Here is a 19241-nt window from a genome sequence, read left to right as displayed (position 1 = left end):
TTGGACAGTTGGTCAGCATGAGCTGAGAGTGTTTAATGCCAGATGAATATTTGAAAGTGGGCACTTTCACAGACTAGATCTATATAACTGATAGTCACGTGCAAATACTTTTCTTTGTCTTAAGGTAGATGTCAAGATTTGGAATTCCAGCTGTAGTCTATTCACTTTGTCTACAGCCTGCAAATCTGACACCTTTTGTCACATTGCAACTGTTGTTCTGTCTGAGAATCAGTCTATTATCTTCCGTCTTAATATTGCGAGTGATCATATTAGTGATTTCTTTTCTTTGTCAAATCAAAATATCAAAGTAGTCACAAAATGACTATAAGTGCATTAAGCAGAAATAAACCATCAATGAGATTTTTCTTCATCTCCATAAACTGAAACTTTTTAAAGTAAATTGCATGATATATGTCTCTATATATACAGAGGAACCTTGATTATCCGAACGAGATGGCCAGGCACTATTTCGTTTGAATAATTGATTGTTCGGTTATTTGATTTCCTCTGAGGCTCGGAGTGTTCTGTGAAGTCTGCTCCCTGTTCAGTAGACTAGACAAAAGCACACTATGCGCGAGACCCCGCCCCCCCCCCCCCACCCCCCTCCCCCCCCCCCAACCCCGTCCGCTCCCACCCCAGCCGCCTCCAACCACATCCACTCTTTGACGTAATGTTTCTTTCGGGACTTTGAGATCCCCTTCAGATAATCTGATATTTGGATAATTGATATTCGGACAATCGAGGTTCCTCTGTAATGAGACAAACTCATAATTGTGGGCCTAAAAATGAATTGATCTTTGTTTAATTTACAGATGTTGCAATAGGAGTTCCATATGCAGGGGAAAATCATAGAGGTCTGGTTTATATTTATAATGGGAAATCTTCTGGTCTAAACCCTCATTCTTCGCAGACTTTGAAAGGGCAGTGGGCTTCAGATAACATGCCTGCAAGCTTTGGTTATACCATGCAAGGAGCTTTTGATATTGACACAAATGGATATTCAGGTATGTTTGACAATCTAAAATTATTCTAAATTGGCAAATGTTCAGACAGATTTTAATTTTCATATTGATTTATCTGGTAAGTGCATGCTTCAGTGTTATTGTACAAATTATTTTGATTTTTTTAAAACTATTATCATTGCATCATTGAGCCTTATTTATCTGAAGTACACCAAAAGTACACAGGTGTCTAATGGGATTAAAAAAAAATCTTGGGATTACAGTAATGCAGAATGCATCAGATATTTTACAGGTGCTACTTCATATTGAACAGGTTTTACAAAAAAAAGCTATCATTCTGTTTAACAGTCAGCTGGCAATCCCTGAGTAGTATATACATTTACACTAGCTTGACATAATCAAAAGTGAGATGGCACTGCCTACTGAATGTACAATACTTCATTTATTAGAAATTATTGTAGATAATCTGAAACCTTGGAATCCAGTCTGATTTGAGTTGTAGATATGACTGAATTCTTTAGCATTGTAAACATGGATTTTTTTAAAGCATTGTAAGCATTGAAAACAATCTAGTCCATCAATCAGAGAACCCTGTCAATCTCAATGTACATCTGAGATATGTATGTTACTACTTAATCTAGTGAATGTGTCAATTGGTCTCACAGAATAGATTTCCAGTCTAGAATCAATCAGAATCTGCCTACGCTAACAAGTTTTCAAATTCCACCCTATCTTTTTCTGTGTAACTCTACTGATAATTACTTGTTGAAATCTGTAATTAATGTAATTATATATATTTACTTGATGTGTTTGAATGCATGATGCATAAGGAGGTACTGTAGCATGCTATGCCTAATCAAGATTTCAGCATGTTTTTTATCAAGGTGCTGCTTTTAGGTCATGGTAACATTTTTATTCTCTGAAGCAATGCCTTATAAATAAAAGCATACTGATTTTTTTAAAAGCCAAAAATGAGACAATGCAGCTAAGTATTTCCTTGTCTCAATTTACCTTCTCTTTAATGCTTCTCTTAAAAGTATTGGCTTTTTCCTATATATTGACAGTTTAACATTTGGTCCCTTATTTACATGTAAGCCTTGATGTTGAGATTATTTGACTATCAGAAGCGGAAGGCAGGACCTCAATGAGCTAACTCTTGTCTTCGAGCACCATTAATGTAGTAATAATTCCACAGAATTTATCCCCTTCTAATTTTGGTGATTATGAGTCTATTACTGTATTGATGCTGCATGCTAAGCTCGGTCTAGTCTGTTGACTAAGACAAGAACCATCAAAAAAAGATTCATTCATCATTTTCATGAAACACTGGCTATTAGATGGAGGTACTATTGTTGAATTATGGTATGTGTGGGAGTGGGAACACTGTTGTGTCCCTATGAGGGAATGTAAGGGGAATCTTTGCTTTCTCCTATTGCTGGTGATTTCTCAATCTTCCCAGCAGATTCCAAACAAAGTTCTCTCCCAAACTCAGATAACAGCCAAAAGAGACAGGAAATAATACCAGCTGTAGTCCTGTCAACATTTTTGTGGTTGAAAATATGATGAACAAAGAACCATATGAACAGTTTTAAAACCTGGATTCCAAATAATAAGATTTAATATTTTTAAAAAAAACCTTCTTGCTAGAAGTTGATCTTTCTTCATAAGGAGCTCACTTTTTTGTTTGTACATTTTTTTCTAGATTTAATTGTAGGAGCTTTTGGTGCTGACAAAGCAGTTGTTTATAGGTAGGTAACTCCATTTTATGCATTTCTGAACTGTAGATGTGATATTTTAAAAGAAATATGTCTCATTTTCATAGCTTATTAGTCAGATGCTGCTGATCCCTTTTTTATATCTAGATTGAGTCCTGTTGTTTGTCAGAGTACTGTACATATATCTGGAGAACCAGTGAGAGTACTGCTTACTTTTGAGTTTTCCTGAATTACAGTGATATTTTTTATGAATCCTTCTTTGCCTTCTCCACTACAACAACTGTTGCCCTGAAATCTACACATGAAAACTGAGTTGTGATGGCAGGTAGGCAAACTTCACAGAGGCAGATAGGCTTCCCTGTCAGAAAGATGTATTAAGCTTCTCCATAAACCCAGTGGACAGAAGTAAGGCCTGGTGTTACATCAGGTTATACATATGGGAAGATCATAGATGTTGCTTACTAATATTCAGCTGTAAGAGGTGATTCAGTTGGGTTCTGTTTCCCCAGCTTTGGCAACTGGAAAATTTGTCTTCATTTGTCATCGTTATTCAGTCTGCTCTCTTGAAGATTAAATGCGAAAGTGCACAACATATGTCATGGCATTGATGCACTGTTATAGATGCAAATGAGCAAAATATGTAACATCTCATTTAATTGTAGTTGCTATTCTACTCAATGATGCCAAACAGCAGCATGTCAAGTGAACAGCTCCTCAAAGCTCGATTCCAACCCTGAGCGACTGTCTGTGTGAAGTTTGCGCATTCTCCGTGTGTTTGCCTGGGTTTCCTCCGGGTGCTCCAAACATGTGCAGGTTAGGTGAATTGGCCATTCCAAATTGCCCATAATGTTCAGGGGTGTGTAGGTTAGGTGCATTAGACTGGGTAAATATAGAATAATAGAATAGAGGAATGGGTCTGGAAGTGGTTTACTCTTCGGAGTATTGGTGCGGACTTGTTGGGCCGAAGGGCCTGTTTCCACACTGTAGGCATTTTATGAAGTGCATTCCATCTCCCTGAATTTGCCTGTAGTTCTGAGTTGATCCTATCCTCCATCAAATATGCCCTTGGTACCAGCCTGTCCTTTGGCAGGAGAAACTCCTACTGTAGTTCTACAGCCTACATTAGCATGAATGAATATTGGCTTCAAGGTCCTATGATTGGTTTAAAAAAAAACAACTTTCTCAGAGGTCTGCATTTTTTAAAAAAATCATTTGCTGCACCCATGGTGAAGAAAAATACTATTTCTTTGGCATTCATGCATTTTTAGATAATTCGTGTTAGGTAGCATATCTCACAATTCAAGGACACAGTACTACCTGAGTGGTCATCTCAGGAAAATGAAGCATAAGTTATATTAACCGTGCTTCATTACATCAGAATTATTATAATTCTGCATGTTGTTCGGGCAGCTACTGTATATTTCTGTTCTCACTCTCCAGTGTCATAGATTTTTACATGTTTTTTCTATGAATCCAGGTAAAGAGTGGCTCCCTGACTTGAACTTAGAAAACTGTGGCACAAGAAGAGGCCCTTCGGCCACCATGTCTGTGCCAACAGTGATGCCATTCTAAACTAATCCCATTTGCCTGCACATGATCCATATCCCCTTATTCCCTGCCGGTTCATGTACCTGTCTAAATGCCTTTTAAACTTTGCTATCATATCTGCTTCTACCGTGTTCCAGGCACGTACTGTCCTCTGTGTAAAAAGCATATCTCGTGCATCTCCCACAAACTTTTCCCATCTCAACCTTAAGCATATGCCCTCTACTAATTGACATTTCCACTCTGGGAGAAAGGGACTTTAACTATCAACCATAAGTATATTTCTCATAAATTTATATACTTCTGTCAGGTCATCCCTCAGCCTTCGATGCTCTAGTGAAAACGAAATAAGTTTGTCCAATCTCTCCTTATAGTTAATATAGTCCATTTCAGGCAACACTCTGGTAAACCTTTTTTGCACTCTCTCCAAAGCCTCCACATCCTTCATGTGATGTGGCCCAGCAACCAGAATTTCACATGATACTTTCAGCGTGGCATAACTAAATTCTTATATTGAGACAACATGACTTGCCAATTTTTATACTCAGTTCCTTGACTGATGAAGATACGCTGTATGTCTTCTTTATTATCTAATGTACTTATGCTGCCACTTTCAAGGAGATAGGGACTTGGACTCCAAGATCTCTTTGTGTATCAATGTTCCCAAGGGCCTTGCATTTACTGCATACTTTCTTCTTGCATTTGACCTCCCAAGATTTACCATCAGACATTTGTCCAGATTAAATTCCATCTGCCATTTCTCTGTTCAACTTTACAGCTGATCTATATTCACCTGTATCCTGTGATAACCTTCCTCATTATCCTCCACTCCACCAATTTTGTCTCATCTGCAAACCTACTGATCAAATCACCTACAAGTTCATCTCCGTCATTTATATATATTACAAATAATGATCCTTGTGCAATACCACTGGTCATAGACTTCCAGTCAGAAAAATACCCCTCCCTAACTACCATCTGTCTCTATGACTAAGCCAATTTTGAATTCAATTTGCCAACTTATCATGGATCCCATGCAATTTAATCTTCTGGATCAGCCTACCATGAGGGACCTTGTCAAATGCTTGTATAAAGTCCATGTAAACAACATCCACCACTCTACCCTCACCTATCATCACTTTCTCAAATAACTCAAATTTGGGAGACAAGGCCTCCCCCCACATAAAGCCACACTGACTATCCCTAACAAGTCAATTATTTTCCAAATATGAGTAAATCCTTTTCGTAAGAACCTTCAGCAATAATTTGGCTACCATGATGTAAGACTCCCTGGCCTATAATTTCCTGGACTATCCCTTCTTAAACAAAGGAATAACATTGGCTATTCTCCCGTCTTCTGGGACCTTGCACATAGCTAAAAAAGATACAGAAATCTCTATAAAGGCCCCAGCATTCTCCTCCTTTGCCTCCTTCAGTATCCATCAGACCCTGGGTTGTATCTACCTTTAATGTCTTTCAAGACAAAACCCAGCACCACCACCTCAATATCAACATGACCCAGAATATCAACATGCACCTTCCTAATCATCCATGTCCTCCTCCTTATTGAATAGCGATGCAAAGTACTCATTAAGAACCTCACTCATTTTCTTTGGCTTCTTGCATAAATTCCGTCCCTTTTCCTTGAGTGGACTTACCATTTCCCTATTTACCCTCTTGCACCTAATTTATGGATGAAATGCCTTAAGTTTCTCCTAAGTCCTACATGCCAAGGACATTTAGTGGTCTCTTCTGGCACTTCTAATTTCTTGATTAAGTTCTTTTATGCTTCTTTTATGCTCCTCAACTAAACTTTATATATGCTTCCTTTTCCTTATTAACTAAACTTTCAACATCTCTTGTCATCCAAGGATTCTGAATCTTGACTCTTTAGCCATGCATTATCTTGCTATTTCTGGTCTCACCTAGCACATAGCACAGTGAGCTCTCCTAAGGTTACCACCCTAGAAGTCCTACTTTTCAATTTCCAATTTAACTCCCTAAATTGCCTATGCAGGACCTCCTCTTTCTGCCTAGGTGCCAGTATCAATATGGACCACAACCAGTGGCCACTCCACCTCCCCGTTCAGAATATCCTGTTTCCGCTCAGACATTCTTGACCCAGCACCAGGGAGACAAAATGCCATCCTGAAGTCTTGCTCACGTTCGTAGCAATGCCTGCTTGTGCCCCTGTCTATAGCGTGCCCTGTTACGACTGCTCGTCTCCCTTGTTGGCGGCATGGTGTCACAGTGGTTAGCACTGCTGCCTCAACGCGCCAGAGACCCGGGTTCAATTCCTGCCTCAGGCGACTCTCTGTGTGGAGTTTGCATATTCTTCCCGTGTCTGCGTGGGTTTCCTCCGCGTGCTCCAGTTTCCTCCCACAGTCCAAAAATGTGCAGGTTCGGTGAATTGGCCATTCTAAATTGCCTGTAGTGTTAGATGAAGGGATAAATGTAGGGGAATGGGTCTGGGTGGGTTACGCTTCGGCGGGTTGGTGTGGACTTGTTGGGCCGAAGGGCCTGTTTCCACACTGTAAGTAATCTAATTTTAACCCTCCTTACTGTACAATAGAGCCAATTGTAGTGCAATAAAGTAGAGTAAAATTATTCCATTTAAATATTCATGGATAATAGCCTTCTCTTTAATGCAAGGATAAAATTTAACATTGGAAATAATTAAACAAGCACTTAATCTTTTCAATATAGTTCAATTGAAACATGTTTCTCCATCGAATGGCTCCAGTGATTCATCCATTATGATGTTAGGTTGTTTTAACCTGGATCTTTAATAAAAAGCCCAGAGAGAAAAACTCATAATTCTAGTTTAATTACATTGATCTGGAAAGATATTTGGCTCATCTGGGACATATAAATGTCATACTAGTCTGGAGTTTGAATTTAACTGTTTTATTTTAAGAGATTTACTGTGTAGTCAATTATTTAGTATCAAATGGGGAATGTTTATTAATGATACTGGGTACAAATTATTTTGGGAGGCATCTCCTGTTGCAAACATCACAGACCTTTTGTAGGTTAAAAAAATACACTAAAGCATGGAAAAGAGACACTTAGCACAATGCATAATCTAAAGCACTTTTTTTCTGAAAGTGTTCTACACAAAAATAAGCTTTAAATGAACCATTTCTGTAAAGGAGGAACCTACAACAAATATGAGTGAAACATCTGGGTTCTGTGGGGAACTTCAAATGAAAACAGTTACACATCATCTGAGAAAGTGTTCATTAAAGTAGCTTACAGTACATGATTAAAATGATTCCCTCAGCCCTTGAATAATACTACAAAATTCTAATAGTATATTAGGATTGCATTAATTGGAATTAGCTGACATATTCAGTATTTACTTCAAGTGGTGTCCTCGTATGCCTTGCTCTGATTATTTCAGTCCAGTAAAATGAAAACTATTTTAAAGGTAGCAAACGATATGTTGGCTCATGTTTACTTTAATGCAATTCTCTTTGATCCAGTTCATAATATTGAATATTGGATAATTGTAGCCATCAGTTATCGTTAATGGTAATGTGAGTTTCAGGCCAGATTTACTGCAGAATTTTGCATAGAGTTGTCATAAAAGATGTTACGTTAATTTTGATTTAGTATTTTGATATGTTTCTGTTAAAATGTCAGTTGGAGATCTCTTGCCATTACTAAATTAAATGTGTAAGTATTAATGGTGTTCTTCTGAATTGTATATTTCCTGAGGGAGATTCATATGTAGTGCTAAGCTATGTAATAGGTCTACATAAACCTATTAAACAGGTTCCCTATTAATATAGAGTTACAAATTTATTCCACTATGAAGATCATCATGGTTTTTAGTTTATTTAATGTAGTTGAAAGACTAGTAGTATTTCAATTTAATGATCTAAAACCAGCTATTATATTGGTTATATTTAAGTTGCACTGTAAAAGCAAGCTATTGTCTGTTTCATCATTTTTGAATCCTACAACAATGAAGCTTTTATTGCAGTTCCAAATCTTGTATGATAAAGTAGCATGGTGACATTGACACCAGATGAAAAAATAATTGATTGATTATATTAAAATTGCCTTTGTGATCGTTCATTCCTATTAAGATTTAATTTTATGTCATTGAAAATAGTTATGAAGGAACCAAAAAAAAACATGATACCTGAATGATTGAGAGCAAGATGGAAATATTTTCCTTTACCCCGGTTTCAAAGGATTTTTTTTGTCCTCCTTCAAATCTTCAATGTAGGAAACAAAAGGTGGATTTTGTCACCTAGTTAAATGGAAGCTAGGTTGCCAAATAATCTTGGTGCTGAATAACACAATATATTGAGCTGAGAAAATGTCTGAAGTGGTATGTTGTGATAAGTCTGTACCTCTGTAGAAAATAAAATTAGTTCAGAATATCTACATTAAGCTACTGTTAAAGGATGGTTTCTCCTCCTGTTTTAAACTTTTTAGAGCCAGACCTGTAATACATGTGAATGCTTCATTAGAAGTCAACCCATCAATTTTGAATCCGGAAAACAAAAGCTGTACACTGAGAGAAGGTGTCATGGTCTCTTGGTGAGTTTGATTCTGTATTATGGGTGACGTACTGAACCTTGAATTACTGATTTCTTTTTCTTAGTCTGCTATTCAATGACCAGGTAAGTGGAATCTGTGAAATACAAGATATTTTATCTAACCTATCTATTATTTTATTTAAAGACAACTTTGACTGTATAGTGATGTAAGCCAGTTAATTAATAATATACCATAAGCTTCTAGACAAATTGGAAACTTTAAAGGCTCGATTGCCAGGCATGAATAACATGAAATAGTAATTGCATAAACTTTTCTTAGTTTAAGAAAACATATTTCCATTAACCAAAATCAGATGAACTCCTCATTCATCCACTTGCTATTTATGGACTTTTCTAAATAGATACTGGCTGCCTCATTTGCTTATGTTACCTAGCTTTCTGCACTTCAAATATAATCCATTGTTTTGAAGCTGTTAGGGATGCCTTGAGGATATACCAAGGTGCCACATCAATAGAAGATCATTTTTCCTGTCTCTTACACAGTAAGGGGCATCAGAAAACACTCAGTTTTTCCCATTCATAACTCACCATGCTGATAAACTTTCAGTGTTTCTTTTGAACCTTTTGTGACATTTATCTTGGTGGTCATATAGCCTGCCTGATCTTCCTACAATTGACTTTACTAGAGAGGCAGATCTAGCTTTGAATAATTGGGAGAATACTCCCCTAATGCAGATTTTTGTAATTCTTTCATGGGATGTGGCTGTCGCTAGTTAGGCTAGCATTTATTGTCCATTCCTAATTCTCTTTGAGAAGATGATGGTGAGCTGCCTTCTTGGACTGCTGAAACTCATGAGTGGATGCACTATTGTTGTGACTGCCAAGATTTTAAGTTAGCAATAGCAAAGGAATGGAGATATAATTCCAATTGTGGTTTGGATGGGAACAGCAACTGGTGATGTTTCGATGCATCTGCTTTCCTAGTCTTTCTATTTTGTGGAGGCTGTGGATTTGGATGACAATGTTCAAGGAGTCTTGATCCTCCAGTATTGGATTTTTCCCTGTAGGGTGCGTTAAGTGTAAAGCTTTCCAGTTCTCAGCAACAATACCTTCATTTTCAGTGCAAAAAATCGATTATGTAATTAAAATACAAAAAATGCTTCTGAAATGTTGATAAGTTGCGTATTGAAGACATTAGTGATATAGCAATCTGCTGTGTTGGCTCTGTCAAAAATGCTAACAAAGGAGCCATATAAAAATAACTGTTGTATATGTATGCTCTGCAAATGAAAGTAATTCTGAATTTCAGGTGAATCGACCTTGAGAGAATTCCATCAAAATTAATGGTCTGAATTCTAAATATATTCAGAGGTTAAAGTGAGCTATATCTTGAAGAATTATTTCCTGGTTGAAGTGCTCAATGTATTCGTTTGTATTGCAGATCAATAGTGTTCAGGAAATGAGACTGTTTAATGATACAGTTGTAAGTCCTTCAGAACTCAAAGTTGTTTTGCACCACAGTTAGGGAACATCATACTAACCACAGCGTTACAGTCCTATGGCTGAATTTCATCTTCAGAAATATTTCTGCATTTGCAGTTGTTGTTGCAATTGACCTTCATTTTTAATTTAAAAATAGTTTCAAACTATTGGCTTGTCACAGTTGCTGATAACCTCTTCTCTCTTCATCAGTTTTACAGTTAAGTTCTGCTTAAGTGCATTTGGAGCAAGAGCCACAGATTTCCTGGGTGAGTTTGATCTTATCAAATGTGCATACTGTGTAGTTTATTATAATTTAAATTAAAACTATAGTCTGTCTTTATGTTGTGAATGACAATAAATGTAACGGTTGTGCGATCTTTCAGGAGTTAATGAAATAGAAGTTAAAACATGACAGCATGGTGCTAAACCTGTAGTTGATTAAGTGTGCCAGAACATAAGTTGAACCAAATAGAACCATTTAGTTGAAACCGAGAATAATAAGATTAAACTATTAATCAAACTTTCATTTGACCTGGTTGGCGAAATATATGCCAATGAATGTTTTGCTATGGCTATCTTTTAAGAATTAAATCGAGCACTTTATGACTGGCAAAGTGATGACCATTTAATCACCATTTGATGGAGTGACTCATCTTATTTACTAATAAGAATTTGATTTTGTTCATTCTACACATGCATGTATCAGTGATGTATTGCAAATCCAGCTCAGTGTAATCAAAATAAGCTTAATGCTGGCAGATTACTTACCAAGAACTTTAAACATTTATATATGGTGTTGAATCCCTATTCTGTAAAGTAAGGAAAACATGCAATTGTATTAAACTTTGACATAACTGTTTGATTTTTATGCCAAAGTCATGCATATTTCCTCAATCAATTGCACTTCTCTGAATAATGCTTAAAATATATATTTTTGAGGGCTCCTCAGGAAATTTTCTTGAGGGTTACATTTTGGTTTTTGGGAGCTACTTCTTAAGTCTCTCAAAATCATTTATTTGGTGGTGTAGTAACGTAGTAACAATACCTTTTGCATTTGTGTTGGCATACACACAGATGCTGATTTAGAATAACTAAACTCAAAGGTCCTTAATACACATCAACAATCCATTAAACTTAAAACTATAACATGTAAGGAAATAATTAATCTGCTAGATACCACACATTTTAAGCTGATACAAGACAACAGGCATAAGTTAACAATTTGTTTTTCAAAATAACCAACACACACTTGTGCATGCAAAAATCTATCACCATAATCATCTTTTGTGGCAAGTGGCAAGCTGCAGATATAGTGTTTCCATCACATATTTGCAAGATTGGAAATAATGCATGCAGTTATTGCCTAATTTACTATATCTCAGATCTCCATTTCAGATTTAAATTTAATAATTGACACTGTTCAAGATAGTATGATCCACATTTCTTCTGCAAATCTTCCCCTCACACCCCATCTACAACCCCCAAGTAAGGCAGCTCTTGAATTTGTGTCAGAAGACCAGGCAAGGAATTCAGCACATCATTGATTTAAAATTTATTATTAATGTATCCCTCTTATGTCAAAATTTCTTCTTTTTGTGTTGTAGCGTCCCTCTCCCCACTTGTAAACTTGTAGCCTCCTTCTCCCCTCACCCCTTACTTTGCCCCCTGTAGCCTCCATCTTAACCCCACACTCCCCTGTAGACATCTTTTCATTCCACACACCCTGTGTAGCCTCCTCCTCCTTCTCTCCCTAAGCACTCTTGCAGATGGAACCCCCAGATCCAGTTTCTGCATAAGGCCACCCCATCAAAATGCCCCCTCACTTCCCAGCCTCGGCTAAAGGTCCATCTCCATCCCAGACTCGGTGAAAGGACTCCCATCCCATTTTCCATTTTGGCTAAAAGCTTCCTCAATAAGTCCCTCACTGCCACCACTGCTACCTAACTGATCGCTGCTTGAGCAAACCAGTCTGTGTTTAGAGGAGCAATTCTTCACCTTTTCCATCCATTCTATTTACAGGGTGACTTTTCTGTGATTGCTTGCTCTTGTGAATGAGTTTTCCTGGCCATTTGGTGCTTTTCAATGGCAGATTTGTCTGCTGACCCATATATATTGAGTGGTGCCTTTCAAATCAGTTCTACTGAAAATTCATTTAGATTTTGAACATAGCTGCATTATCTATCAAAGGAGATGAGTTTCCCATGTTTGCTAATACTTGTAAGGATTGCAAAATTAAATCAACAATATTGACACAAGGACTCAAAGGCTGTTCCATGTGCTGTTCTGCAATTCTTGATATTTGCAGAGATTTGTCATTTATTGCTTTCCCTTTACTGAGGCCTGCATTGTGTTTTCTATATTTTTAATTGCTTTGGTATGGCATTAACTTCTGTTACATTTAAAAGAGAAATGCAGCTACCATTGCATTTCATTAAGTCTGCTAAGTATAATAGGTATAAATGATTCTTTTCCCTTGAGTATATCAGATTAAGGGGTGAACTAATTGACGTGTTACAGTTGATTCGAGGATGTTATAGGGGACAGAATTTATTTTCTCTGGCAGATGATTCCAGAACAAAGGGCCATAACCTTAAAATTAGAATGAGGCCATTAAGAGGCAAAATCAGGAAGCACTTTGTCGCCCAAAGGGTAGTGGAAATCTATAATTCACTCTCCGAAGACCTATAGAAGCTAGTTCAGTTGAAAATTTCTAAAGTGATGAAGAGCTTTTTGCTAGGTAACAATGTTGGTCTATGTGGAAATAAGCCAGATTAATGGAACAATGATACTGATTAGCAGTTAATTAATATAACAAGGAACAGACCCAATGCTAAGTCTACATTTGTTGGATAGTTCAACCATTAACTTGCCAATGATAGAAATTTAAGTTGCTACTTCATGAAGTAGCATGTTTAAAACTTTTGTTAGGCCCTACTTGCTTGTCTGGGCTGACATTTCCACGCTCTTCACGATTTTCATGCACACTAACGAGGTTCTCCAGAAATCTAAGTTACCAGCAGCAAAGTCAATGTGGAAAATGTTCAATAATGCAGCTGGCCTGAAAGAATTACCCCAGAACTTTGGAATAGTTTTTCCCACCATATAAGTAATAATCTTTGGGAGGAGCTAGTCAGTTCTAGTTTGTAGTCAGTTGGTTTTACATTCTACAGCTATGTGATGTAGATCTAGGGCTGAACTTGCCCATATCTTGGATAAGTGTCCATTTCGGGATTGTTAGAAGATCTTGTCAGTGATGAGTGTCTCTGCTTCTGCTGCCATACCATTACATGAGATGTGCACCATAGAGACCAGTTGCTCATTTAATGAAATTTTATTTGGAAGTTTCTGTGAGAAAAGTTTCCATGGGCCTTGCTGGACTGGACACTGAATCTCATTTGAAATGCACTTTGCCTAAAAATGGGAAATTCAGTCCAGTATCATCTCTTACCTAGCATTAATATGATCAGTTTTAAGCTAATGTAACCCATTATTTTACAATTGTGTAATAACCTCCTTCTTATTACTCAGCTATGTGCCTCTCCTGCTGAAAACATTTTAGTGGTTAATCCTTCACCACTTAATACTAATTAGCCTCTTAGACTTAGATTCCAAAAAGAATTAGTGGCAGCAGATCATCTCAACAATCCTTGCAGAATCAGGTACTGATTACAGGCACCTGTTTGTTGTTTTAGGAGTTTGTTAATACAGATAGGCAGTTGATGATTTATTGCAAATTTCTGATAGATTATTAAGTTTGTAAAGAAGCAGCAGTTTATGATATATCAGTTAATTAGATAGAGTATCCAACTGTGACACTTGGGCATGGTTCACTGATACACAAAGACATATAGGATGCCCCCACAGATGGTTTGTTAAAGTGGTGGGGACAGCATCTTGCTCTCTAGCTAAGGTGATAAGGAAGTCTTCCCTTCATCTTCCTCCTCTCCTTATGCACTGTCTTCCATCTGCCTGGTAAGGATTTCCTGAAGGCTGCTTTCTGGGGAAAAATGACCCTGCCCTGAGTCTATTGTTGCTCCATGCACAGATCCTCAAGTGCAGATTTGACTTAGCGCTTTGCAGTTACTCCAGTGTGGAATATTGACCCCTGTGTAGCTTGTGGTTCCTCTGACTGATTTGGGCATGGTGCTGTTGTTCCAGTGTGGAATTGGCCTCCTCTATATTGGGGAGACAGGCCGCCTACTTGCGGAGCGATTCAGAGAGCACCTCTGGGCCACCCGGACGAACCAACCCAACCAACCTGTGGCACAGCATTTCAACTCCCCCTCCCACTCCACCGAGGATATGCAGGTCATTGGACTCATCCACCGCCAAACCACAACAACCCGACGGTCGGAGGAGGAGCGTCTTATCTTCCGACTGGGAACCCTCCAACCGCAGGGGATGAACTTGGACTTCACCAGTTTCTTCATCCCCCCCTCCCCCCACCTTGTCTCAGCCGGATCCTTCCAGCCCGGCACCGCCTTCCTGACCTGCAGTCTTCTTCTTGACCTCTCCGCCTCCACCCTACTCCGACCTATCACCCTCACCTTGACCTCTTTCCACCTATCACATTTCCAACTCCCCTCCTCCAAGTCCCTCCTCCCTACCTTTTATCTTCTCCTGCTGAACACTCTCTGCTCATTCCTGAAGAAGGGCCTGTGCCCGAAACGTCGAATCTCCTGTTCCCTGGATGCTGCCTGACCTGCTGTGCTGTTCCAGCAATAAAGTTTCAACTTTGATCTCCAGCATCTGCAGACCTCACTTTCTCCTGGAATTGGCCTAACCTCTGTGGTCTTTCCCTGGCACTTCCTATGCTGAATACTGTTCTCTGAGCCTGGCATTTAGTGTCATAGCATATTTTTAGGAGCAGATCATATTCTCTGTGTCAATCAATTGTGTGAACTCTTTGGTCAGTGGTCATGGGACAGCCACTCATACTGTTGGATGATAGTCATCTCCTTGCCTGTGTTTATCATTTTCTGTAAGCTTCTTTTCAAAAATGACACACTGATAATGAGATATATTTGGCTTCTAATGAATTGTTGATGCTATTCAATGAACATCGTGACTTTTTTTTAATATATATATATGTCTTCCTTTTGTTTTGATATGCTAGAAATATGGGAAGTTATGTACTGCTGCAATAGCTATTGAAATCTCAGGTAATGCAGCAAATACGTGAAAAATTCAGTTTTTAAGGGATCCCTGCATTCGACACCTTCAAATAGAAGCTGTCATCAATTTCAGCATAAGTTCGATCAAAGGAATTCAAGCCAAGTGATTTATCTTGTGCACAACCATTTAAAGCTTTTCATGTAAAAATAAAAGGTTAATTAAAACAGGTAGAAAGGACTTTTTTAAAAAACATATCCTGATGTTCCTCTGAAACATTATTTCTGGTGTCCCTTTGGAGTTGTCTTGCTTAACTCAGAAATGTCTCCAGCTTCCATGCTTTTGTTGTTGCATGATCAAATAATTGCAAGAACGTTATAGTGACATCTAGTGTTAGCCAATATAATCATTGCTACCTCGGACCTCCCGAAGGTGAATCAATTGTGAATGCACTCTTTACAATGTTTCAGAAATTGAAAATAAATCATCATTTTTAAACTGATTATAAACAACGAGAATTGGCATGAAGCGATGTTAGATTAGATGACGACAAGCTTGCGCATAAAAAAAGACATTTTAAGGAATGCTTTGAAGTAAGTAAGTGAGGTAGAAGCATGGTATTGCAGAGCTTGGAGCCTTGGAAACTAATGGCATGGCCAATAGTGAGGAAACAAAATACTTACTAAGAGGGCTTCTTGGATAGCAATAAAAAAAAAGAATATTTCCTTTCACTGGTCCTTGAAAATCACTGTATTTCCCTGATATCTAAGACAACTATCCAGCTAACTTGGCACAGGTTGGAATTTAATGTTGAGCATTTTTACTTTGGATTTTAAAAAAAGGAGTTCTGAGGAAGGGTCACTGGACCCAAAAGGTTAACTCTTAATTTCTCTCCACAGATGCTGAGTTTTTCCAGCAATTTTCCTCTTTTTAATTTTTAGACAGGATGTGTTTTTGATTTTTTTTTTACAAGTCTGTACAAAGATTTGGCTGGCTGCTTCAGAATCTGAACTGAGCTTCATTTTCAACATGCAATCTGTGACCTCCAGACTGCCACCCTTTTGCTTCTGAAACATCTCCTCACCAAAGATGCTGAATTCCTGACCTTTGTCTTTCGCTCCTAGAACGCCTTCTCCTTGTCTCCATTGTCCATGAAGACCATTTGTTCAGAACCATATCGGCTGAGTGCTTGTTTGCACAAACTTGGCAACACTTGGATTAGAATCTTCTCGTAAAATTGCATATTTCCCTGTGCCCCATGTAATTGATTTTAATGTCCTTAACGTTATGCTCATATCTCCTCCTGTTTTCAACAGCCACCAGAAAAACTATCTGACCTTCTATTTGACCATATTAATTCCATCCCTTCACTATTTTTTGTTCTTCATATTCCAGCCACTCCTTCTCAGTGCACACAGTTATCCTCCACCCTTGTAAGTGCTATGAATTTGTTTGCATTTGGGAAGCAGTATGCAGATTTAAAATGTCATGGTCATAGATGATAGTGACTTCAGCTACTCTTCCATTGAATTTGTTGAATTTTTTTTCTATAATGTATGCTTAAATATAATGTTGAGTTTTGTTCATTTGCAGATTTTAATGTGGAACTACAGCTGGATAGACTAAAACAGAAGGGTGCAATCAAGAGAGCTATGTTTCTTCACAGTTCTCTCTCTTATTATGAAAAGAAAATGAAAGTAGAAAATAGTCGAAGAAAAGTTTGTGAAGAGTTGCAAGCCTTTCTGAGAGTAAGTCTTTACTGTATCACCTGTTATGCTCAGCACTTTTAGCAGCATCAATGGAAAGAGAAACTGATTTAACGTGTCAAGTCCAAGGACTTTCCTTTAGAAGATTTATAAGGTTCTTGCTCTCCTTTCTGTCCTCAAAGTACAGACCATTTTCAGCTAAGGCAGCAAGTGAGTAGCCATCACTTGTCCCAGCTGCCTTTGAATTCGTGGCTCAAAGATAAGCGGTAGTAGTCTGCTATTGTCTCCATGAGTAGACCAATATTGTGGAGGCTAATGGGTATAATCTTGTAGCTGCTCTATTGGCATAATACATGAGTGTTGTGTTGTATCCAGCACAAGCCTTTTGAAGAGTGCCAGTAATTAAATATCAATGTGGAGGGTTGTTGGGTCACATACAAGTTTGAATTATTTTCTATTGAATTGGTATTCTGGGCAATGTCATGCGATGAAGCACCATGTGGAAGATATGATCTTAGTTTGTACAATGATGGTGAACCTCCAGCATTCCAAAAATAGCTCTGGAGATGTATATGCAGAAGTCACACCCCTGACCATAGTGCCTACCATCTTCATGGAGCTGGGGTTTGGAAAAGGGGTAACGTTCCAAGATGCATGTTCATGTTTCAGGGGCAGCTGGTCATATAAGACAGCAGTTGTCTTCAGTCATGTTTGCTTTTTGTTCACCATGAGTGGGAAACATAACGTGCAGATTAGACTTGATAACAGGAGGTCTACACTTTGCAGAGTTGCTTGGATAGGTAGAATAGCCTTTTGGAAAAGTAAGGTTTCCTTTTGGATATGATCTTGACAGATTTTGGAAGGAGGTCAAATGCTTTTTGTGAAAGGTTGGCTTCTCTTTGGGATCATTACATATCTGTAAAGTGTGTATAAGCTCATTGAAACTGTCATGGCATTTAAAACGCCTGCCTTTAAATATTTCAGAAAGAAATCTATCTTAGAATGTTTTTTCAAGTGTTTTAAAGTGCTATTTAACGCTGTTCACGTATGCCAGATTAATTACAGAATTAGTATTGCTTTACTGATTTCATAACTTTTGGCAATTAAGGTAGAATGACTCTCGATTCACAATTTGATTGAAAGCTGCAATAGTTTTTAAACTCTGACATGGGACTATGAATTCCAGTGTTTGTTTTTATTATAGGTAAACTGGGTTTCTAATCAAGAGGAGTGTTTTTTTTAAAATAATGAAATCTCCAATAGACACAATAGCTTGATTTGATTACAGCATGGGTGCTTAGGTCTGCCCACAGTGGATACTGGGTAAGTTGGGATGTTACAAGTGAGGATAAAGGATGGTGGGTGGAGATATGGGTTGGCATTGGTTAACAATAAGTTGGAATAAGGTCTGAAAAGCTCCATGGGCAGATGTAGTGGAGAGTCATAAGATGGCATGGAGAGTCCGCAGATCATTGGGATGAATATAGAGGTGGGTGCGGGCATAGTTTGGTATGGATAGTAATGGGGAAGGAGGGAGGTCTACTTTGTTTCTTTTGAAAATTTCAATACAGTGTGAGTCTCAAGGCAGACCATTGTGTCCAAAACTCTGCACCCAGCAGTCACCACTTTGCTTCTGAACCCACCCATCACAATTAATGAGAATTTGCTCCACTCAGGAACAGACATCTAAAGCGTTTGGACACTTCCTCCTTGGTTGGGTTTGCAGAGCTGGGAATAGTCCTGACTGTAAATTCAGGATAGGTCTTCTCTCTCCAGAGAGACTAAAGTTTAGAAATGGATTACCCTGGAATATTTTCTGGTGTTGGTAGATGGTGTGCTTTTAAAAAAAAAAGTCATTCTGGAATGTACTATATATCTTTACAGACAAGAAAAAGCTAATAAGGGAAGTTTTTTAAAAAATGTGGAAATTTCAAAATAATGAGGACCTTCATTAACAGGTTTTTTTTCTATAACCAATAGGTTGCAGGATATAATTTTGTAGATATCCTTTGAGCCCAGTGCTGAAAAGTTGCAGTTTGTCCTCCAGATAGTGACTAAATTAGACACTATTTAGAAGACAAACTTATATAAGTGAACTTTTCACTAAAAGCTAAGGCAAAGTTTAGCTCCTCTTTCTCTTTTTGATAATTAATATACTTTGCATTAACCTGTTTCATTTTTTATGCAAGTCTGCTTCAGTAGAAC

The 19241-nt window shown here is 38.0% G+C and overlaps 1 protein-coding gene across 2 annotated transcripts in view; it reads left to right on the top strand.

The window, feature by feature from the left end:
• Positions 1-19241, top strand: part of itgav (integrin, alpha V) — a 142159-nt gene that overhangs the window by 81713 nt on the left and 41205 nt on the right. For both annotated transcript variants that reach the window (XR_015757645.1, XM_043693448.2), the window contains exons 13-17: positions 813-1004; positions 2665-2710; positions 8672-8776; positions 10429-10484; positions 16924-17078. Coding sequence is in view for 1 of the 2 variants with exons in the window: in XM_043693448.2 (XP_043549383.1) it covers positions 813-1004; positions 2665-2710; positions 8672-8776; positions 10429-10484; positions 16924-17078 (554 nt within the window). In the remaining variant the exon portion in view is untranslated. The remainder of the gene's footprint in view (positions 1-812; positions 1005-2664; positions 2711-8671; positions 8777-10428; positions 10485-16923; positions 17079-19241) is intronic.

This window comes from Chiloscyllium plagiosum, unplaced genomic scaffold, assembly GCF_037043375.1.
Source record: "Chiloscyllium plagiosum isolate Xiang-an unplaced genomic scaffold, Cpla_swu_hap1 HiC_scaffold_7, whole genome shotgun sequence".
In the NCBI taxonomy this organism is placed as follows: Eukaryota; Metazoa; Chordata; class Chondrichthyes; order Orectolobiformes; family Hemiscylliidae; genus Chiloscyllium; species Chiloscyllium plagiosum.
The sequence above is the reverse complement of the archived record's forward strand: the minus strand, read 5'-3'. Positions and strand labels throughout refer to the sequence as shown.